Source organism: Camelus bactrianus, chromosome 5 (genome assembly GCF_048773025.1).
Source record: "Camelus bactrianus isolate YW-2024 breed Bactrian camel chromosome 5, ASM4877302v1, whole genome shotgun sequence".
Classification (NCBI taxonomy): Eukaryota; Metazoa; Chordata; class Mammalia; order Artiodactyla; family Camelidae; genus Camelus; species Camelus bactrianus.
This window is the reverse complement of record NC_133543.1, coordinates 54168652-54193452: the sequence shown is the minus strand read 5'-3', so window position 1 is coordinate 54193452 and position 24801 is coordinate 54168652. Positions and strand designations below refer to the sequence as shown.

The 24801-nt window shown below is 36.1% G+C and overlaps 1 protein-coding gene across 4 annotated transcripts in view; it reads right to left on the bottom strand.

Annotated features, from left to right (window-relative positions):
* MAP3K20 (mitogen-activated protein kinase kinase kinase 20) overlaps positions 1-24801 on the bottom strand; it is a 156566-nt gene that overhangs the window by 69310 nt on the left and 62455 nt on the right. For all 4 annotated transcript variants that reach the window (XM_074363894.1, XM_074363897.1, XM_074363895.1 and 1 more), the window contains exons 3-7: positions 20029-20116; positions 11005-11106; positions 7034-7099; positions 3804-3832; positions 3549-3686 (exon numbers count right to left, since the gene is read on the bottom strand). In XM_074363894.1, coding sequence (XP_074219995.1) covers positions 3549-3686; positions 3804-3832; positions 7034-7099; positions 11005-11106; positions 20029-20116 — 423 coding nt within the window. The remainder of the gene's footprint in view (positions 1-3548; positions 3687-3803; positions 3833-7033; positions 7100-11004; positions 11107-20028; positions 20117-24801) is intronic.

The window sequence follows — 24801 nt, the reverse complement described above, 5'->3', positions numbered from 1 at the left end:
TAAAATAGAAACAATTGCCTGCCTAGCGAAGTTTACCAGCATAGAAGCAAGGATCACAAGATCCATTTCTGGCATTTCACCAGCACATTTATTTTAAGGCTGTGCAAGGCTGGCTAGTCTTGCCATGTGTTAAGAAGAAACACAGGTTAATTAAGCTGGGGAGGGCTAGGGACTTTGAGACTGTTAAGAGCTAAATTCTTACAGCAAGTCTGAGGAAGAAAAATAAAAAGCAAAAATATATTGGGTTTTTTTTGGGGGGGGTGGGGGTTCAAAACCACCTGTATGTGACTGCTATGTGTGTGGGAGGCTCAATTAACAGAAAAGACTTTTAATGAACAATGGGATATTTTATACAGATATACCTGACATGAGTCCTGCTTACCCACCTATTTTGAAAGGACTTGTCAAAAATTCTAACAACCACACTGTTTTCCTAGATCGATACCATTTTTAAAGTTTATGGACTACAAACTTCTAAAACTATCATGGCCCCTACCTTAACAACTGTCCTCTCCTGGCTCTTTTTGGGAATACCTACTTTGGGCATGTAATGCTTTCTTCATTTTAAAAATATTTGTGACTGATTAAACAAAAAGCCTCGGTAAAGCAAGCTGTGTACTTTTTCTTTCACTAATGGTGTTAATTTAGAATAGAATGGGAAGGAGTCAGAATTAAATAAAATCCTGATTTGTCATTTATACCTAAATTAGCATATGTGCACGCTTCTGTGCAGAATTCTGCTGATGCAGCTACGGGGTAAGAATAACCAGCAATCCTAGTAAACCTCCCTAAGATAGTAAAAGAGCAGACACTGTTTTAAAACTAACAGGGTCACTGAAAAGGCATTTCTTTTTTTTTTCACCAGTTCAAAGAAGACCCACAGGAGTGTAGAGTTGATATTTAAAAGCATGTGACTGAGGCAAACAGGTTCTGAAGAGCGACTTTGGGTATGTAAATACTGAGCGCCACTGGAAATGTTCAGCGACTGGCTGTAAAGTTTGCTTTTACGTTAAATTACTTGATAGACTGATTTGTCAATAAGCATTTGTTAATCTCTCAAAACAAAAGCAGAGTCAGTAAACAAACAGACAAAAAATCTAATTTGCAAAGAGAAGGGTTCAAGACCCAGCTGCTGAGAAGTAGTGAGCAGTCACTTGAAGGAAAGGTTTTTAATAAAATAAGCTGAATGTCTGCAGGTTCAGAAATGTTCATTCAACCTACGTTTAAACATGGGGGCGGGTCCATGTGGATTATAAAAGGATACAGGAAGGAAAGACCCTAAGCTCCATGAACTAAGTCACTTCTTAACTTTTAGAGTTTACACGTGAAAAGGCATTGGTTCCCGGTCACCAGAACCAAAATTCCATTTCAGCTAAGGAAAAGTAGGTGGGTGCATTGCAACAAAGTCCCTGGCACCTGTACGGTTTTGGAAGAAGGCAGTGTGACGTGTGTTTTCATAAACGAGACAACACTGAAACCGAAAGTTCACTCTACACATAACTCACAGTCATGCCTTTCTGGTCAAAAATGTCTGTGATAGGGAAATCCCAAGACTTGGGAAGAATTTTAAATGGAAAAGCATTGTGTGAGAACTTGCAGAGTGCTAAAATGAGCCTCAAAAGCCGCCTACTTCATATAAATGTGCAAAAGAATTAAAAAATACCCTAATTATCTAAATATGTTTATATATATTTATATACATGTGCAGGCAGAGGAGAGAGAGCTGTGGTCTCCTTTCGAAGCATGAGAAACTGCTCTCCAGCCATGTCGCTGGTCTTCCAATCCCTCCTGTTCCAGAGGGGTCTCAAACGACTGCCCGCTACAGGCTGCAGAGTGGTTTTAACAGTTTTAAAGGGTTGTAAAAAAAAACAAAAGACTCTGTAACAGAGACGGTAAGTGGCCCTCACAGTCTATTTACTACCTGGTACTATTTACAGAAAAAAGGTTGCTGGCTCCTGGTTCCACAGGATAAAATGGGACAACGGTTTCAAGAAGCAGGCAAAGTAGAGTTCAGTTTCCCTAAGTTGGTGTCTAGCACAGTGCTTTACACAATAAATAGACTTTTGCTTAAAAACGAAGGAACATAACTTCATAAGAAGAAATAATCTCACACAAAGTCTTAAATTGCAACAAATGCTCCCATTTTTAGACTCCCCAGCAGATAATTTGTAGGATGGTTGGAAGGTAGTAACTTTTGACATACAGGACCAGCTTTAGAATGTATTTCTTTAGGAACTTGTGGGTTTTTCGTAGCCGACAAAATTGACACCGTATTAATTTGGTATGCAAAAGATGTAGTTTGATTTAGAAAAAGCTAGCTAACTGAAACCAACGGGAAGCGTGGGTAATGAGGTCAGCAGCAAATACATAGGGACTGATGAACCCTAGAGAAAAAGATCTGGGTTTGACAGTGCTGGTCTCCTCCTGTACCATCAGCTATTACCTTCAGTTGAAAACACAGAAGTTCAGGAAGAAGAGGCATGTTGATTTGGTCTAAAGTTAGACTGTTTCTTTCCCCATTACTATGAAAATGTCCCTTTAAGAAGTAATAATACAAATAAACAGGCAGTATGACTGGGAGATGAGATGCCAAGACAGGAGTTCCAAACACTACTTGGTATGTTTAAAAGGATATACAGCATCTTCAGGGATTTAAAAAAAAAAAAAAAACAACTCATCCTCAAAAAAGGGCAACAAATGAATTTCTTCCTCCACCAAAAAACCACTCTGACCACTTTCCCCGCCCTCTGCTGCCCCACTGCCCCCATTTCTTTCTCTCTGCTAATTCAGATATAACACATTCCTTAAGAATGATCCATCTCAAAACTCCTCCTCCAGAAGCTTCTGCTCCTTCACTGATTCATTCCTGTGGTCTTTATTCCTTGAATATCCTACCCCTCAACCCCCACATTATTCTATTTTTGTAACTGTTGCTCTGCTGTTATTCTTACGTGAGACCTCAGATTCATGTGTCAGTAGCCACTACTTTACATGACTTGTAGCAAACATGGGCAAGGCCATGTGCTAACTGTTAAGTCCATTTTCTTCTGTACTTTCCACTCACCAACCAGTTTAATAGTTGACACTCAAAAATTTCCCGTTGATAAAAAAAATTTTTTTCCCATTAATTAACTCATTTGGCATATGTACTGGTGGTTTTTGAGGAACTCATTACAATGAAGTCCTGTTCCAAATGATCCATGCTTCTACTGACTTAACAGAGATATTCTCCAGTTACCTGTCCACCCAGGAAAGCACACTCCACAGGAGGGCATCAGGCCCAACACTATTTTAGGTTCCATCTAACTTGCTTCTTGGAAATGGCATTGGTTTCTTCTCTACACAGGACAAAATAACTCAGACACATAAAAGGGATCAAAGTAAACATTCTAGTAATAGAAAGTGTTCTCTCTGTTGCCACTGGTCTCGGCATTCCACCAGAAACAGCATCATTGTCTTAAACCTGTGTTCAATTGTTGTGTCCTGCTTCTGTAGGTGGTCTGCTTTTTGTATTTCCTTTAGCAACAAAAAATGAGAAATGAACTCACCACACCATAGGAATATGTGTCACAAGTTTCAGACACAGGGAGACTTTGGATGACCTCTGGCGCCATCCACGGGAAAGTTCCAACCAAGGACATGTGTGTTGTATGGTTATGGAACCGGGAGGCACCAAAATCACAGATCTGAGAAAAGAGAAACAGGTATCAACTTTCTAGTTATTGCTTAATAAAAGAGTTATTAGTCACAAACCTACATCAGAAATTAACAAATTAAAAAAAAATTAAAATAAGTAGTCCTACCTTCAACACTCCATCAGCAGCTATAACAACTAAAAGAAAGAAAAGATAAATTATGAAAATCATCGGAGTTGTCACATACTGAAAAAAATCATAAGCCAGTATTTCTATCTTTCATATGGCATTATGAAAGGTAAAATCAAAGTATTTACTGCATTGAGGATTTTGCAAAAAGGAGCTGACATTAAAACAAAAATTAAAAAAAACTAATTCCATAAGGTGCTGATTAAAAAGGCTTCAAGGCACTGATTTAAATCAAACGTAGTACGGTCCAGTAAATAAGGCATGTATTAGGAGTAGTCAAGAGAACCAAGTTTTTACTTGGGTTCTGCCACTAGATTGTCACTGTGATACTGAGGAAGTCATCAGCATTATCACTTCATGGTATATGTGGTTTTTCCTCCCAGATGAAGAGTAGTTTTCTTGAAGGCAGAGGTAACATTCATTTATTTACTTATTCATGCATCCACTCACTTAACACATATTTGCTGAGCATATACTGTGGGCAAGGCCATGTACCACCTTCCAACAGAGGACGATGAGCAAGTCCGGCATTATCTCTGCTCTCATGGAGCTTACAGTCTAATGGTAAAGACAATGACACAAACACCTGTAATAAAGTGGGATACGTTCTGTGATGAGAGACATGGAGATTGCCATAAAACCAAAGGGCAGTCTAAGGAGTCTGTGTGTAAGGAGGTCAGAAGAAGTTTCCTGGAAGAAATGAAGCTATGCGAAGACCTGAAGAACAAATCCCCGGTAACCAGAAAGAGGAGGACTCAGGGAGGAAAGCAGTTTTCTAGGCAGAAGAGCGAGCTTGTGCAGAAGGTCAGGAGCAGAGGAAAAGGCACACGATTTTGGAAAGGATGGGCCAGGTCCAGCAGAGCCTTTGTCAGAGATGGAAAGCCAATGAATGATTTTAAGTGGAAGAATGAAATGGTCAAATGTGCAGAGGGGAACAGAACGCAGGCAAGGACATCACTGTGCACCAGTGTTGTGGTCCGAGAGAGAGATGAGGATGCCTGTGCTAAGGCTGTGGCAAAGGACAGCAGAGAAGTGGGCAGAGCCAAGAAACATAAAGCAGAATCAGCTGGGCTTGGATAAGTGGCTGGGGGAGGGGGGAGCCAAAGAAGACAAAGAGGCCATACAGTGTAATGGTTAGAACAGGAACTCTGCAATCAAACTGTAATTCCTTTTTATTTAATTTCTGGCTTAGGCCACTCACTGAGAAAGGGGATGTAGGGAATATTTTTTAGGGAGTAGGGAGAAGATGGAAAGATCAATTTGGACACAATACATTTTAGGGTTATACGAAAATACCTATGTGAATGTGTTCAATTAGCAAATAGATACACAGTTTTGAAGTTGAGATCTATTTGGGAGTGTTAAGATGTAGATGGGGCTTTTCTGGGAGTGAGCAAATAAGAGGATAAGAGGGGAGGAGGCCAAGGACAGAACCCTGAAGAAATGTTTCTGGCATTCCTTTATAAGCCACACAGTGCCTTGAACATGGTAGGTTATCAATACTTATTAGCTGTTTATTGGCTGATTATCAATATTTATTAGCTGTTACTAATGTAAGTGGGGAAAATAATCTTTGCATGATCTAATACACAGAAACAGCCTAAGAGTAGATCTGATACTATATATAGTAAGCTATACATTTTTCAAATAGAGATTTAAATATTGTTAATACTATATTAAGTTATTTAAAAAATACCTCTATTACTTTCTCATTGAAAGATTAATAAGTGTTCATTAAAGAATCTGACATTATAAAAATATATAACTTAGAAAATGAAAGTCCTATTATTCCCTCTCTCCTCCCCCCAAAATTCCTAAAAGTTTGACTATACTGTTTCAAGTGTGTGTGTTTTCTGATCAAGTAACTATGCAAACTGTAATTTTTAAAAATGGGAACACAAATATTCTCCATTGTTAGCTTTCACAATGACAGCCTGGATAATTTAACCATTTCCTTTCAAGGGAGATTTAGGATATACCAATAAAACAGATTAAGAGGAGAGAAACTAAACAACTTATTTAAATTGAAATTCTGAGCATGAACTGAAAATTTACAAAGTCATAAAACTCTTGAGACTTCCTACTAGATTCTAGATTATTTCGTAATGACTTCCTGTTAGTCAATACACATTAAAAGTATTTAGCTCCAGGAAGCTTATGTCTAAGAATAGCCAGGGTCAGGGTTGGGGGGGTCCAACCTGGACTGTCGTGAGTGGCAGCTGCCAATAACTTCCCTTTCTCCACCCCAACAAATATCGCGGTCCTGGACAGCTGGTCAATTCCCTAGTCCCCTTCCCCCGCAGGCCAGGACTACTCATTCTAAGGATCACACTACTAGCTTTTATCCATTTTAACTGCAGCGATTTAAAGGTTTTCCAAAAACAAATAGTTCTCCTCCTCCATACTGAGATGAATCACTTAGAAAGCATGTAAATAATTAAAGTATGTAAATGAATTGATAGCAAGATTTTTTTTTTTTAACTAGAAAACTGTGGGTGCTGGCTAGCTAAATAATCCCACTGGCTTTCTCCGTGAACCTTCGAATGATGTAATGGAAGAAGCATTCTGTTACCACTCCTACTTGAAGGTATCATCTAATCCTGCAAAGTCATTTAAAAGTGCTCACTCTCCAAATTATACAATACAGGATCCTAGATAAACTTTAGGAAGTAGAGAAGAAGAGAAAGAAGAAAAAGAAAGCTTTTACTTTTCAGACTCATGCTGATCATTTTTGGGTGCTCCTCCAGGTACTATGAGTGACATAAAATATTTACACCAAATAATTCAGGAGTAACAAGAACAAAACTCAAACTGCTAGCACAGGGAGCAATCTAAAAATTGAAATACACAACTCTGTGCTTTGATCCAGCAACACCTCTTTTAGAAAATGATTCTAGAGAAATAATTAGGGATGTGTTGAAAATTTTTACTGAAAAGTATGAAGCTCAACATTTCTTATCATAGGGAAAAAATGTAAACAACCCAAGTGTCCACATTCTCTGCTATTTATACAGTGGAATACCATGCAGCCTCTTGAAAGAATATGGAGAATTTTGACATTTATTAATAGTGGAAAGATTTCCATGGTACCAGCAGTGAGTCAAAATAGCAGGTTACAAAAGATGTGGAAAGCATGATGCTTATTTCTATACAAAGGTGCACATATTTTATAATAAAACAGGTAAAATAAAAACATGTGACTACGTTACCATTTCTTGACTTGAGATCTCTGTGAATCACCTTGACTGGCGCCTCCATATGTAAATAGTGCATTCCTTGTCATACAAGAAGGAAGAAAGGCCTATTAATATAATTTTGCAACATTGTATCAGTATTCCCTTTTAATTTCATATTTTGCAAAGGATTTAACAGCAAAAAGTAAATTCATGTGTTCTGTTCTCCCATGATGGATAAAATAGAGACAGGATATATCTACACTAGGAAAATGTATATGCTAAGGAAAATGTATGTGCTTTAATCTCTTAGAAGTTGGAATCTGATCATGGGTAAAGCTAGCTTCTTACAATATCCAAAAAGGACACCTTAATTTTCTGGAGTCTGCACGAAAATAGCACAGATACCAGCAGAAGAAGTGCTCCAGTGATGAAAGTATTCCACCAGCAACTACCTTCTAAATCAGCCAGAGCTCTGACCTCAAATTTCAGTTTTCCTTTGCATGTCTGCAGTTATCCAGTGCAGCCTGGTTTATTTTCTCGGTACTCTGTCCAATAAGACCCTGGGAGTAGAGGTGGTGTAGAGGTGGGAAGAACCGGTTGGATTCATTAGTTGTGTCTAGTAAAGGATTTTGTGATCCTCAGAAAGAAAAATATACAGTAGCTACAAAATATTTTATTCTTTTTTACAAGGATAAATCTGTGCCATAATCTATATTTAAATACATTCTAAAATGCTCTACAATATATTGAGAATGCAAATCAAGTTACTTCAGTGAACTGGATGTATATAAACTAAGTAGAGTTTAATTATTTTGAATTAAAAATTATACTTTAAAAGACACATATTTCACAGTTACCCCCTTAGTAGTATTTAACTCTTTCCCTGTATTTGTTGTCTACCCCCTCAGAATAAAGAAAAAAAACATTTTCTACTGTATATAGAAAATTTCAGTTTTATGCAGGCTAATTTAAAAAATAATCTATTATTTTCTACTATTCTGATTATTACATATATATAGAAGAATCATGAAAGAACAAAGAACATTTTTTAAAATTTTAAACTCTTTACATATAAAGATACTACTGAGAAGAGTCAACAAAAGTGTTAGTAATTCAAATTACTAATTAAACAAGATGTACCTGGAATGAAGGAAATCTTTCTTCTAATGTTAAGTTCTACATATTCCAAACAGTGAAAATCAGTAGTACCAACTCGGGTAACTTTTAATAATTTTTATGACTGAATTTCATAGTTACTTCTCTCTTGCTTCAAGAACAAAATTCCTGAATAATTTTTCAGGTGGAAACTGCTTAATTACTATTAGAGGTAGAGCTAGATAGTTTCTACATTTGCTGATAATAAAGAATTTCAAAAAAACCACTCAAGTTCAAAACCTTTAAATATAGGTACTTTTTCTTCCTCATGGCAGATATTACTGGAAAAAGTACCATGAATTATTTGTGTTTAACGTATAGTATACGTTTATAGAATATTTATTGTATATAAACACAGTTGTAATCACAGTCATACAAAATTCTATTTAATATGTTTTAACAGTGCCATCTACAATTCTGCCTTATTTTTATTGCAAAAAATTAAGAAGGCTGAAAAACACCTTCTTCAATTTTAAGATTCAGGGTTTCCTAGAAAGGACTTGACACATGTCACTTTAGGGAGACCTGGAATCAGTGATGACCCTTTGGGGACTGGGTCCAAGTTTATTTGCTTTAATTGTTCCTCTTCCACACTGTTGACTGACTTGTGGCAATTTCAGATGTACTAGCTGACCCACCCTCTTCCCATCCAGAAAGAAGAGAATCTTTTTTTGCCTTTGAGGAGGTATTCTCTCAGCAGTGATGTTAAGCAATGCCTATTTCAAAAGGCATGAATCAACTCTTATCTGAAATGAATTATTCATTCTTTGATTTCTCAACATCTTGTTGCTTCAGTGGCTTCAATCATGGTCAAACCGAAGGGCACAGCTGAATTCAAAACAGAATCAACAAAAATCAAGCCTTCCCATTTTATCTCCATAGCTTTATCAGAGAGGGCTGAAGTCATTCCGAAAGCACTGATTTCCTCTTCCTTTCATGGGCCATTTTAAATACCAAGCGCTACTTGTGACTATAAATAAACAACTCTTCTCTGCCTCACTCTTCTCACCTGTGTTTGGCCTAACACGTTAGAACTTGTCTTTCAGATTAATTCATCAGCCACCCAAAAGTGATTTTATTAGTGGACACTACCCCAAGGCCCACTCCCATTTTCTCCATCCCTATTTTTTACCTCTAGCTCCAGTTTGCTATTTAGTCCTGTTCCTTCTCTCCCTTGACCTTCTGATACAGAGTGCCAGGGCTCTTGAGAAACCCCAGGAATGACTGAGCTGATCTGGAGCCAAAGGACTTGCCCCTCAGACACGGACTGTTGCAGGCGAAGGCGCCCAGAGGGATGAGGTTTACAGGCTGGGGGTGCCAGGGAAGCTTCAGCAGAGTGTGCACAGCAGGAAGCGGAGGGGCTGGTGTCAGTTGATTTGTTTGCTGTCTATCCATCCTAAGTGCCATTAAGTAATAAGATGGGTGTAATTGGCTGAGCACCCTAAATGCAAATGTCTGTAAGGTGAAGTGCTTTAAGTCAAGGACTGCTTGTATATGTATTTACATTTGTGTAAGTGTATTTCCACAATGCTTCAGGCAGTTTCCAATAATAGCACATTACCCTGCTTACAAACAGGTGGCCCCTGTGTACTAGTGACATGCAGAGAAGTGGCTGTGATACATGAAAATGTCCTGAAGAATGTGAAATTTTAAGGTTGATTTGAGACATCTGATGCATGAATACACAATTAAGTTAATTAACACACCCAAAGCCTTAAGTACACCATCCTAAACATAGAGCTTATTATTCTTATAAGGTAATGAAGTATCACTCAAGCAGCAGCATTTGGCATGAAACTTTTTCCTTTTTTAATTTTCATTTTCTCTTTCCCTATGTGAAAAATTTGTCAAGTGTTGATGAAACTTAAATCAGACATGATAATTCCCCAAAGGAAAGACTATTACCTTGGGAAGTCCCTGTATGACTTCCCAGTGAAAGCAAAGTATGAGTTGCTCTCCTTACTGAGTGCTAAATATCCTTTTATTTGCTTTGTCAAGGGATGCCTGTAGAGATCAGAGTAGCAAAATGCAAAGTAGTTAATTGCCCCAGTAAAATCTGGACACACTTGCTCTCTAGGGGTTGCTAAAATACAAACGTAACTATCAGCATTCACAATTTAGATTAAGTTGTTTCCAAAGCAACTTTGACAGTTATAAATAAAACTCAGAAACATTCAGTTAGGAAAATGGAAAATAAAAAGATAAAAATAAATGGAATTTAAATTGCTTTAGAGAGCATTCGTCTATGCAGGAATTTATGAGGGAAAAAAGAACTAGGCACCTTGTTTAGGGATTTTGTGTATTAAAAACATTTCATTTCCAAGGCTGATTTCCAAGTTTACATTAAAATATGAAATCTAAATTGCTTTTAAATGGCAGAGCTAATAAAAAATGTTTTTTAAGTGGTTACTATTTTTAGCTATTACATATATACAAAACGAGTAGAACTAATTCTGCAATAAGTCATGTTTTATGGATACTACGTCTAAGTAGAGACTTGCAGAACAAGAGAATTATGACCGTCCTGCCTAAGATATCCAGCGAGCTGGTCAATACAATGTCACAAAATGTGGCAAAAATGGCTGCCCTGGAGCCACTGATTTTGTTGGAACTTGTTTTTTTGGTAAAGAAATAAAGTAAGGAAAGGTAAAACAGAAAAGGAACGCAGGAGTGGAAAAGCAACGACCTAAAATATTACATGCACAATGAATTGCAGAATTCTTGCTACTTTTGGTCTCTGAAAAAAGAAGAACATCTTAAGACACAGAATAACAAATCTTCTGACTTGAGCCACCACGTCAGGATGGAGAAAATGTTCTCCAATTCTGTAAGAAAACGTGAAGCATTACCTTTGGCTACATCCGTGGCCCAGGTCATAATATGTTCCATGTCCATCTCTTCACTTCTGTTACTGTTAATGTAATCATAGAGTGATCCCAGAGAAGCATATTCTATTTTCAAAGGAAAGATAAGCATATAATTAATACCAAGGTACATTTCAGAAATAAGACTACATAGTTTCATTGGGAAAAACGTGTTAAAGAATTTAACAAAGGACGTCATTAAGAGCTTGTAAAAATTATTTCATGCTATGGTTTCTAAAAGTTAATATCATTCTGGAAAGAAATCTGTCAAGGACAAGACCACTAACAGAATGAATAATAAGACTTCAAAAGCTATTTAGATGGAATTGAACACAAAGAGGTGCTGCAAGACTATTTGAAACAAAGGCACGCATGGATACAGGTATTTCTTAAGAAATTGTTATTCTTATGAGGTAGATAAGATTAAACATATAAGTCAGAGGGTTTATGGGACAATGTAAACACATCAGTATCTGTCATATCAGGATTTAGAAGAAGCTCACAAATTTTAAGCACAAAAGGCCAAAAAAGTGAGAAAATTCCTTTAAAAGTGGCTTTGAGATACAAATTACACATCATATAATTCATCTACTATAAGTGCACAATTTAACAATTTGTAGTAAACTCAGAGTTGGGCAACCACAAGCACAACCCAATTTTAGAACCTTTCCATGATGCGAACAATTCCATTATGCCCATTTACAGTGAAATCACCACTCTCAACTCCAGTCCTACGATCAGTTTTCTCGCTTTACAAATGTGCCTCTTCTAGATATTTCACATAAATGGAACCATACAATATGCAGCCTTCATGTCTAACTTCCTTCTCTTCATATAATGTTTCCAAGACTCATTCATACTGTAGCATGTGTCAGTACTTCATTCTTTTCTACTGCTGAATAATATTACATTGTGTGGATTTACCACATTTGGTTTATTCATTCACTGATTGATAGACATTTGGATAGTTCCCAGTTTGGGTGATTATGAACAATGCTCCTATGAACACTTGTGTTCATGTCTTTGTGTGGAAATACATTTTCCTTTCTCCTGGGTAGATTCCTAGGAGTGGAATTGCTGAAGCACAAGTAACGTGTATGTTTAACTTTTTTTTTAAATTCATTATATTTTACTGTATTTTCCAAGATGCCTTTACAATGAGAACACACTGACTTTAAAATAATGAAAACATTACTTTAAAAAATGTACAACATGACAGTAAATAGCCTAGAGAACAATGAAAAGCCCTGAAATAGAGTTCAGAATGTTTTATACAAAGACATAAAAGCATGCTAGGAAATTTTGTATGTTGAACAATAGTCTCTGTTTCAACAAATGCAAAAAAAAAATTACTGTAGCAAGTGATGAATTAATACAAATTTAATTGGTAAAATTATGTGTACTTGAGATAAAACTGAGAAAATAGAAACGCCCTTTTGCTTCAGATAATTGTCAAGTTTAAAATGGAAAAAACAGGAAGGATGTTCGGTGCATATGTTAATGCAAATGGTCTATTATTTCACCTGTCTAGCAAGAATGAGGAATGAGGGAATGTAGGCATGCTTCACAGTGCCTAGATTTTTGACCATGAAAGCACTGGAGCATCCGTAGGTAACAGTCCAGTTACTTAATGCGTTAACTGCTTATAGTTTTAACCTGGTGAGTAGTAGTGAGAGGAACAGGTTTGGATTGAGCCCTGCTATGGCTGCTGAAGTGTATGTTTAACTTTTTAAGAAACTGTCAAACTGCTTTCCAAGGCAGTTATGCCATTTTATACTTCCAACAGCAATCTATGAGGGTTTCAGTTTCTCCACACCCTTGCCAACACTTAGTATTGTCTGCATTTTTTATTACAGCCATTTTAGTGGGTATAATCTAGTGATATCTCATATTTTTCATTTGCATTTTCCTAGTGAGTAATAAAGTTGGCATCTTTTCATGTGCCTATTAACCCCTTGTATATATTTTCAGGAAAAATGTCTATTCAAATCATTTACTCATTCTTATTAATCCTGAACTCTAAGAACTCCTTGCTTATTCTGAATACAAGACCTTTATCAGATTTGTGATTTGTAAATATCTTCTTCCAGTCTGTAACTTGTTTTTTCATTCTCTTAACAGTGTCTTTTAAAGAACAGAAATTCTTAATTTTGATGAAGTTGAATTTATCCATTTTTCTTTTATAGACTGTTTTTGGTGTCATGTTTAAGAACTCCTTGCCTAAGCCAAATGTATGAAGATTTTCTTCTTTCTTTTGGAGTTTTTAAAGTTTTAGCTCTTAAACATAGGTCTGTGATCCATTTTGAGTTTATTTTTGTGTGTGGTTTGAGGTGAGGGTCTAAGTTTTTAATTTTTGTTTTTCTTTTCTTTTCTTTTTCTTTTTTTTTTTTTTTTTTTGCATGTGGAGTTCTAATTTTCCCAGCACAGCTTATTAAAAAGACTATCCTTTACCCACTGAATTCTCTCGGCACTTTTGTTGAAAATCAATTGATGATCAATGTAAGGTTTTTTTTTCCCTAAATTCTTAATTTTGTTCCATAGATCTATATGCCTGTCTTTGTGCTAATATTGCACTATGCTGACTACTGCAGATTTATAATAAGTTTTGAAATGAGGCAAAGTCCCCAAATTTAGATCTTTCTTAAAACTGGTTCAGCTATTCTAGGTCTTCTGCATTTCTGTGTGAATTTTAGGCTCACCTTGTCAATTTCTTACAAAAAAGTCTGCTGAGATTTAGATAGGAATTATTTTGAATTGGTAGATCAATCTGGGGAGAACTGCTGTTTTAACAACATTGAGACTTCCAAACTATGACCACGCAATGTCTCTCCATTTATTTAGATCTTTATTTTCTCTCTGTACTTTTCATTGTGTAAGTCTTATACTTTTTAAATTTATACCCAAATATTTTATTCTTTTTGATAGTACTATGAATGTTGTTTTTTAATTTCATTTTTAGACTATGCATTACCAGTATATAGAAATACAACTGACTTTTTTGTATTGATCTTGGATCCCTGTGACCTTGCTTAACATGTTTATTAGTTTTGGTAGTTTTTTGGTGGATTCCTGGGATTTCCTGACTCTTATAGAATCATGTCATATGAGACAGTTTTACTTCTTCCTTTCCAGTCCGGATGCCTCTTATTTTCTTGCCTGATTACACTAGAACCTCCAGTACAATGTAGAGTAGATGGCAAGAGCAGAACCTCACTGTTTTATGCCTAAGCTTAGGGGAAAAACATTCAATTTTTCACTGGTAAGTATAATAATAGCTGTGGGTTTTTGTAAATGCTATTTATTAGGTTGAGAAAATTCCCTTCTATTTCTAGTCTGTTGAGATTTCTTACTATAAATGGGTGTTGTAATAATGTCAAATGGTTTTTGTCTTTTATTCTATTATCTATTATGGTGGTTTACATTAATTGATTTCAAATGTTAAATCAACCTTGCATTTCTGGGACAAATTTCATTTTGTTGTGGTGTATAATCCTTTTTACTGGTGGCTGGATTCAGTTTGCTAATATGTATTCAAGGGTTTTTGCAACTATGTTCAGGAGGGATACTGGTTTGTAGCTTTATTATGTTTTTGTCTGGCTTTGGTATTAGGATAATACTGGCCTCACAGAATGAGTTGGTAAGCGTTCCTTCTTCTTCTATTTTTGGAAAGAGTATAGGAAGGACTGGTACTATTTTTTTCTATAGACATTTGATAGAATTCACCAGTGAAATCATGTGGGTCTGGGCTTTTCATTATGAAAATGTTTTAAATTACAAATTCAAATTTCTTTACTTATAGGTCTGGTCAGACATTACATCTAGATTGTCTAATTTGTTGGCATAAAGTTGGTCATGACATTCCCTTATAATCCTTTTAAACTTCTGTAGGGACCATGGTGCCATCCTCTCCTTCATTCCTGATTTTGCTTATTTGCATTTTCTGTTTTGTTGGTTAATTCAGCTAAAGGTTTGTCAGTTTTACAGATCTTTTCAAAGACCAAATTTTTAGTTTCATTGATTTTCTCTATTATTTTTCTACTTTCTATGTTACTGCATTCTGTTATATTATTTCCTTTCATTGACTTACTTTGAGTTATTTTGTTCTTTTTGTAGCTTAAGGTTGAAGCTTAGATGATCAATTTCAGACTTTTTTTTCTACATAGATGTTAAAAGCTGTAAATTTCCCCCAGGTGTCACTTTATCTGCCACCTATAATTTTGATATGCTGCACTTTCATTTTCTTTATGTCCAAAATATTTTAAAATCCATTGTGATTTCTTCTTTGATTCATTGGGTATTTAAAAGTATGTCATTTAATTTCCAAATATTTGGGGATTTTCCACGTTTTTTTCTTGCCTTGATTTGTAATTTAATTCTATTGTGGTTGGAGAATATTTCAATTCTTTTAGATATATTGAGATTTATTTCATAGCCTGACTTATCCTGTATGCTAATGAACGTTCCATGTGCACCTGAAAAGAACATGTATTCTTTGTTGGGCGGTGTGTTCTATACATGTGAGTTAGGTAGAGTTGGCTGAGAGTGTTTGTCGAGTTTTCTATATCCTTGCTGACTTTCTGTCTACTTGTTCTATGAATTATTGAGAGTAGGGCACTGCAATTGGTTATTTTTGAACTAACTACTTCTCCTTTAAATTCTGTTTTTGCTTCATGTACTTAGAGGATCTGTTGTGTATACACTTACAGCTGCATTTGCCCCAGTCATCTTTGTTCAGTCTAGTAGAGCTGCTGGCTCTCCCTGCTCACCTGCCACCAGGATTATCACTTCCACTGACAATGCTGCTGAACGTAGGCATTACCTATTGTTCCCAAACTAGTGAGCACACTTTGACTATGACCTGCCCTTTGTGCTGCTGAGCTGGGGTGGGGTGGGGTAAGAATGAGGACAACCCCAGGCAAGAGCACTGCTGATTCCCACTACTATCACCCAAAGTTAGCAGTTTTTCAAGCATAAACACTTCTCAAATTGTTATAAGCCTCTGGCCAATTTCCAGAGTGTCAAAAATTTTGTCCAGATTTATAGATGCTTTTGAGGAGAGGATTTGCTGACCCCCTAATTCATTCCTAGCTGGAAGTCCCTCCCAGAAAATTCCTTTTTATATTAAAGGCCAGTTTGGACAAAGGTTGAGCCTTATTTTGGGAGGCTGAGAATTACCCTATTCCAATTTTATTTATAATAATTTCAACACCATACCGATAATGTCTGTAATTTCAACAAATAGTTTTTAGCAACTTCTTCTCTCTCTGAAGACATAAGGTAGGAACAATACTAGGAAACTAAAGTCAATTCATGCAATTAAATGTGTGTTATCATGAGAATTTATTCCTTGAGAAAAACACTACTACTCATAGCAAAACATTAATTATCTCAGCAAAACATTATCTCAGTGATAACTCACATTCCCATTTTTGTTTTGTTTTTGTTTTTGTTTAATTTTTATTTTGACATCAAAGTTATGTAATAGCTATCAGTCAAATAGCATAAAATTACAACAATAATCTTAGGTGAATAAAGGAATGACAATGAAGAGAACAGCTTAAATTTTTCTATGAAATAGTTTGGTCCAATGTAACAATAAAGGCATTTGCAGCCTATGCTAATAGGCTAACAGTAGTAAACTATACTCTAGACAATTAAGCAGCCTTCTATAAATAAAAATTTTTGGTTACTAAAATATCATTTGGTAGAAGATTGTCTCACAACCTTTAAGAGTTACTGTGGATGCCAAATATAAAGTAAAATTCACCTCCATCTCCAAAAAAAATCATCCTCAGAAAAAAGTGAGTAACTTTATATCCAGATACTTCTAAAATCTGTTATGTTACAGGGCGCTCTCTCAATTATTTTATTTTGAACAACAAAATGTATTTGGGGGAAAATATATGAGCCTGAGATTACCTCAAATCAGTTTTTAAAGGCTTACAGAGGTCACCTGTACAAATAAGAAACAACAACAACAAAAAAAGAGGCCACAAAATTTAACACAGATAGAGTAATTATTTCTGTACCTATGAGTTCTCAAATGCAAGTGTGGGATGTCACTGAAAACAGGTCTTCTAAAGAACAATTTAAAAAGTGACACAGTTATGGTTACAAATATACCTTATGAGACTAAAATAGCCAACAATCTTAATGCTATGGCATTGGGTACTTGTAGCTTGGGGAAAGTATCCAGAGACAGCATCATAGACAGATGCAAAACCCACTATATTTTGAACTGTAGTGAAGACAATTTTGTGATATTGTGATTTATATTAAGAAACACACATTTGCTTTTGTCCTGTTTCTGGTACAGATCTCCTAAAATGTTCTGGCACAGATCATCCTTGGAATGTCCTAAGCAATAAGAGCAATGGGAGCATCTTTTGTTATAATATATGGTCTTGGTCCTGGTTTTCTAAAATCGCTCCAGAGCCATAAAGGTAAAAGGAGAGTCTTGTTATTCATAACAAACACTTTTGACCACATTTGAGTTTGTGTCAATGAAGTGACTTTGGGAAGGCCCCTAAGGATGGGGGCTGGTTGCCAGGGGAACCAACCATGCAATCAGAGGGTTGAAACTTTCAGCCTGACCTCCCATCCCTCCCCTTACCTTTGGGGAGGGGAGAGGGCTGGAGGTTGGAAATCACCAATGGCCAGTGAATCAACCATGCCTATGTAATGAAGCCTCTATAAAAATCCAAAATGATGGGGTTCAGAGAGGTTCTGTTTTGGTGGGCAGAAACACATCCACATGCTGGGAGGGTGGCTCACTCCAGACTCAGAGGTGGCATACATTCCTGTGCTTAGGACCCTTCTGGACTTGACCCTGTGTATCTCTTCAGCTGGCTGCTCATTTTTACCCTTTACTATCCTTTATAATGAACCAGGAATCTAGTAAGTAAACTGTTTTCCCGAGGTCTGTGAGATGCACCAACAGTTAATCAAATCCAAGGAGGGCATCATAAGAACTTCCCATTTATAGCCACCCCCTCTCCTAGGGGTTACCTCATCATCACAATCTCAGCCCTCAAGTATTTAGTTAGTAAAGGAAAAAAAAAAGTTGAAAGAATGAGAGTAGTACAGAATGAAGAGGTTTCCAAAGATTAAAAAATAAAATATAATAAAAAAAGATGATCCACTACTGTATCTTTTATTTTGATGTTGGAATCTGAGATTCTAGTCACCCCATTTCTTTGTAGATCTGGGGGAAAGATGTTCAATTTCCTTCCAAAGGAAATAAAGTGGCAACTGTCCTCTGGGCTCTGTCCCAGGTCTTCTTATAAGCAGGGCTTTATAAAACCTTCTCTGTGAGAAGTTTCAGCAAACACACACGCACAGGTGCACACATACACACTCTCACCCAGAAATCATCAATTCCAGTCCTTTCATTCACATATGAGAAAACCGAGACATAGATCATCAGTGGCCCATCTCTGCGGCTTTGGCAGAATTTAAGACAGGATCTCACAGCTCTCAATTTCTATTCCAGGGTTCATTCCAGTCCATCACTCTGCTAAAATGTTCTTTCAGCTCCTCAGTATGAATGACAACAGCTGCCTGCTGCAACAACCTTTACTGTGAATAAGTAAACTCAAGTCAGAATAGATTCAAGCCATTCAGGTTTCCCTGATCAGAACCCCAACATCTGAGAAAGATGACAGGGTTCTAAAGAGGGAGAGCTAGCTAGGCTGGCCGATCAAGGTCTGTGTCTGTCTGACTCTCTTTCTGTCTTAATCTCCCTATACAAAGATGTATTTCTGTTCATTTCAAGATGCAGGGCAAGTGCTATCACCCCCAACTGGTTTGATCTTACAAACTTGACTCAGTTTGTGTACATACAGTCATCCTTCAGTAGCTATAGGGGATTGGTTCCAGGACCCCCGGCAGATAGCAAAATCCACGGATACACAAGCCCCTTATGTAAAATGGAGCAATACAGTCAGCCTGCCACATCCGTGGGATCTTGTGCCCATAGCCTTTGGGAACCTAGCTTGCACACAAGAAGAGGAGAATCTGTACACAACCAATCAAGAAATGGATACCACCCTTGTTCTACCACTAGCTGTGTAACCCCAGAAAGTACCAAGTGAGAGTTTTAGTTCCTTATGTAAAACAGAAATGATTTTACCTAGCTCACGGTGTTATTCTGAGTGTCAGATGAGATAATGTATTAGGAAGTACCTAATCCAGTCCTTTTTTTTGAGGGTGTTTGCTGTTATTTTCTGTAAAGGCAATCCAAGTTCTTACCACTATAGGAAAAGAAGACAGGGCTAATCTTTTAAGGTTTTCCTGTTCATTTTGTTTTGATCAAAGAACTACCATGATAAAGAACCTGATCAAAGTTACTTACTGTAAAACTGAATGCTATACTTATAGACCTGAAGTTGCTCACTGTATTATACAAATATGAGTATAAAGAATTAAAAATATGCGCCTTTCGGTGTTTTTACACGGCAAAATTTTCTGTGTGCTCTTTTTTAGAAAGGGTATTTCCATTCGTTATGAACTCATTCTCCAAATTGTGATAATTTAGATCAAGGTCATTACCAACCCAGATGACCAAACCTGAAAAATATTCTCATGTCAGAGACCTTGAAGAAAGAACGCTCCAGTGGGATTAAAATGCCTTGCAAAGAATTACAACATGAATAGCTCAAGAAATCTTAATTTGTAAAAGGTCACAGAGTTACAGAAAACATCACTCATTTCAACTAATTAAATGAAATTTTAGTTAAACGGCACCTTCAAATATCAGTATTGCAGCTGCGAGTGGATTTAAACAGCATTTACGCAGATGTAATTAGCACAGTTAAACATGGGTAGAAGTGGAAACACCATTCTTAATTATATTGATATAATCAGTTTTATTAATGCTTTATAACAACAAAAGTGGCACCTGACAGTAGCACACAATTCATGAGTGAACCTAATATTAAGCATTTTAGCATGTTAAAGAATCTAAAGCTAGGTACTTGGGGAAAGGAAAAAGTCAAAGAGCATTCCTACCTGTGACGATACCATAGTTGGGAGGCTCAAGAATTACTCCGTAAAACTGGATGATGTTTCTGTGACTGAGGACACTGAGTATTTCTGCCTGTACAAAAATCGAACACAAAAGTGCATAACATTTCACATTTACAAAAGCCTCAGAAAATAGCTTTCCTATTCAATTTTCTTTACATATGTTTACAAAGATATATATGTGCTCCATATGTAAGTGATGCTGATAAAACTTTGTCTTTGGTAGCATTCTTGACAGTTTAAGAATTTATATTGAAGCTTTCCGAAAATGTTTAAAAAGAGATGGTGTTGAAGTGGCAACAGAAGCGGTGCTCGCCAGCAGGTTGGCCTGTCTGATGGTGGAGGGGGATGACTAAAGAGGGGAGGTAACCATATTTACTTACGGTAAAAGCCCTCATCCTAAAAGTCAAATACATTTTTCCTGCATAATGCCTCTTCCGGGAGACTGCAGCAAGACTGAACTTCTATCGGTTGGATGAATAGTCATTACAAAATTAAGGGAGGGCTTCTTAACTGTTACAGAATAGATTCAAGTAATACCCACTTATATTATCTATCTAATCACTCATTTAAAATATATTATTGCTCTCCTGCTGTAGGCAAGGTACTATAAAGGATAGACAGGTGGATCCTTGACCTTCACTGGTGATTTTTTTTTTCAGTAACCATTCTTTAACTAATAATACAGATATTATTCTTTTGATAATAATATTGGATACACACACATACAGAGAGAAGAAAAAGAGATGAAAGAAAGGATCAAATAAAAAAAGTAGTCCCCTTTATCTGTGGTTTCCCTTTCTGTTTTCAGTTACCTGCTGTCAACCTTCATCCAAAAATATTAAATGATAAATTCTATAAGTAAATAATTCATAGTTTTTTAATGTGAGTATATTGCTTTATTCACTATTTGTTAGAGGTCTCATATTAAGGACACCAACTAAGCCAAAAATTTGAAGGTAAATAAAAGCTTTCAAAGAAAATATAACAGCATGGCATAAATCTATACAACTACAGATCTCTTTCCCCCCAACAGAGTATTTGAAAAACTATAAACAAGTTGTCTTGATTCCCCACTTCAGTGGTGACTGGATAGGGAAGCCATACTTTACAGTTTATTAATGTATTAAATACTAGAAAACTGTACTGCAGAGCACCATGGTAAAAAAAAATAAATTGTTCACTAAACTTAATTTTTTTAATTAAAAAAACTATGGATACTGTAGTGTGTATCCGCTACTGGCTATATAAGGACGTTCTCCAGACTACCAAATCACATGTAGTCATTAAAATTTTATTACTTTTGTGGAGATAAAATATGGTTAATCAAGTTACAAACAATTGGGTACAAAATCATGTAAGTGAAATAAAGAAACTGTTCAATATTTTTAAATGAAAGGCATGTATTGGCAGTAAGTAAACAGGGGATTTGTTAAGTCCCCCATCCCAGAGAGGGCATGATCAAGAAGAATGGCAGCATTGAACAAAGATGGAGATGCCTTGGTCAGAAACAAGACGCTCTCTGGGAATCTGCACACTGAATTTGTGCTATTCCTTACACATTTGTTTCATAGGAAGAGTTAAATTTTCCTTAAAAACACTGTGAAACTTGTTTTGAAGGTGGTGTGGCTAGACTGAAAATCGAAGTTCGAGGGTTGACATAGGATCAATATGGGAACACGAGAAAGGAACACAACAGTGACTGGATGAGACATTTATCAAGGTGGACTGGACAGCTTTTTCTTTTAGTGACAAAGGTGAAACGACTCCTTGACATTCACTGAGTGTCCACCATGTGTAGAGGTTCTGTATTCACCAAAGGACCTTCTCATAGCTTATTTTTCCAAGTAGAAAGAAAATGCATTAATTGGGTAATACAATTTTTCATTCAGATGGCAATTCTATTTCTTATTAAGTAATAATAAACTTTGTTGTAAAAACAGAGTTCATATGAAGCTTGGAAATCATAAGCCCTCTATTTTTATGCAGCAGATCGACTCTTTGTGAGTAAAACACGAGAGTTCAACGTGAGGAAAGCTTTAATGGTGGGACCAATGTTGGTCAAAATAGAGGAGTGCTATCCTTTGGCATGTTTCAGTATGTTCTTTGGGGTATCTAAATCCTGTGACCATTAAAAATGTTTGTATCAACAAAGAAAAAATACAAGAATATTCTGAATCCTTGGATGACCACTTTATATTCAGCACGACATGGGATTTTCACTGTTCCAGCTAGTTTTCATGTTGATATTTAAGACATTGCCAAATGACACGTTGGAGAGACAGAATTGATCTTTTCAAGCATCGGCAAACGTGTCTAACAGCTCTTGAGTATGCATATGCTAATAACAAAATAACAACTGTTATCTTGTGTCCCTTTGCTGTGCTCATAGTTTAATTCTTTACAGTTATGAAAAACTTTTGCAGTATAATTTGCAAGTAAAAGACATTTTTATGGAATAAGACTTTGGATTCCAATTTAATAAATTAAGAATTTGATTTAACATCATGAAAACAACACATTACTTTAGAGTGTTGTATTAGTGTCATGGAAATGGGCTAAAAACAAACAGAGGCAGATTAAATAAATAAGTGGCATTTGCAATAGATGAAGGTCAAGTGATACTAGGATGTTAGCAATTCAAACACACTCCAACAGAAATACCTGGGATTAACTGAATTACGCAAACTTGTGCTGTAGTGGCCAGTATCTGACAGCAAGAGGATGGATTATGTAGATTTGCCTTTAAAGGACCCCTGCTTGTCAACAGTTCATTAATGAAAACTGTTGTAGTCAATAGGCAGCAAATAATTTTTCCTTAAATTGTTGATTTCCCATTGTTTTCCAGATTTAAATTCCGGGATACTTTAGCAAATGGACTGCCCATCAAAATAATGGATTGGGGGGAGGCTATAGCTCAAGTGGTAGAGTGCATGTTTAGCATGCACAGGGTCGTGGGTTCAATCCCCAGTAATCCCTCCAAAAATAAATAAACAAATCCAATAAAAAAAATGGATTAGTGATTTTAAAAAGTTCACTGTTAAAAAGGAAACATAATAATGATGAAGGCTAAAATAATGGTCCACTGTGGCCAAAAATGTAAATATATCTTTTTACACTACTAAAACCAACAAAAAATTTATTTTTACTACATATAATTTGATGAAAATTATTTACTCTTGTATTAATTTTATAGTTGCATTTGTATTTACCTGAAAAATTGATGTTGATTTTATGAGCTATAAGCAATAAAAAATTAATTCTTAGTTTTATGCTTATGTATACTTAAGTTATGTTGAAATGATAATTTTAGTCAATATTGGAAATCTCAATGATATATTTTTCTATATAAAGAATTTACATTTCTCAGTTTGCAAAATGCTATTTTTGGGGGGACTCTAGAGCCTCTAACAGATACTTGTATGCCAATATTCATTAGTAGCATTATTAACAACAGCCAAAAGGCAGAAACAACCCAAGTGTTCATCATTTTGAACAGATAAATAAAATGGAATATTATTCAGTCATAAAGAGGAATTAAGTTCTGATACTTGCTACAATATGGATGAACCTTGAAAACATTATGCTTAGTGAATACACCAGACACAAAAGGACAAATACTGTATGATTCCACTTATATGACATATCTTGAAATGGCAAATTCAGAGATTAGAAAGAATGCAGATTAGACATTGCCAGGGGCTGGAAGAAGGAATGGGGAATTACTGCTTAATGTGTAGAGTTTCTGTTTGGAGTAATGAAAAAATTTGGAACTAGACAGTGGTGATGGTTGGTTACAGAACTGTGAATATAATTAGTGCCACTTAACTGTATAGTTAAAATGACAGATTTTATGCTATATATATTTTACAATAAACATTAAGCATGTTTAAGAAAATGTTACTCTAAACTTTTACAGAGATGAATGGTCATAGTCTGTTTAATAATCACCCCAAAGTTACACAACCCAACGTCTCAATATCCTTGGGATAAGTAGGTAGTTTTCCAAGATGAGGACTTGAGGATTGAAGGAGAGACTGGGACAGACTACAGCAATTTTAACTGAGGCTCAAAGACTCTCCATAAAAATGACAAATCCCAACATGGCAGAGAAGTGGAGTAACCACAGGTCTTTTCATAAAAATGTCTAATAGCAATGTCCTTATCAGAGCACAAAAATGTCTACACAGACACTGTGCAGTAAGATACGTGACTGCTCCCACTGTTCCAGCTGGGGCTGCTGTCTTCCTTCCTCCCTCCCTCCTTTCCCTCCTTCCTTCTTCCCAGGAAAACCTGCAGGGGTTTGGGGAGGAGGTGGGCATTCTGTTAGTTTTATTTTACCTGGCATTTCTATTCATTTATGTGAGAAGATGAGCCATGAGCTCAGTTGGTCGTGTTTCCGGAAGTCGACCAGCACACGGTTCCAAATGGCTCATCCGATCAGAGAGAAAAGGAAACACTAAATATCATAATTTAATTAAATTTAGTAAGTATCATAATTCAACCTAATCCCAAATTTTAATTTGTCACAAACTTTTAATTTTGGAGAGCTGTCAGAGAATCCTTAAAGATTCTGTGGGTTTTTTTTTCTTTTCATTGAAGCATAGCTGATTTACAATATTGTGTTAGTTTCAGGTGTACAACAAAGTGATTCAGTTATATGTACGTTTTTTCAGATTATTTTCCATTATAAATTATTAAATGTTGAATATAGTTCCCTGGGCTATCCAGTAAATCCTTGCTGCTGGTCTAATTTAT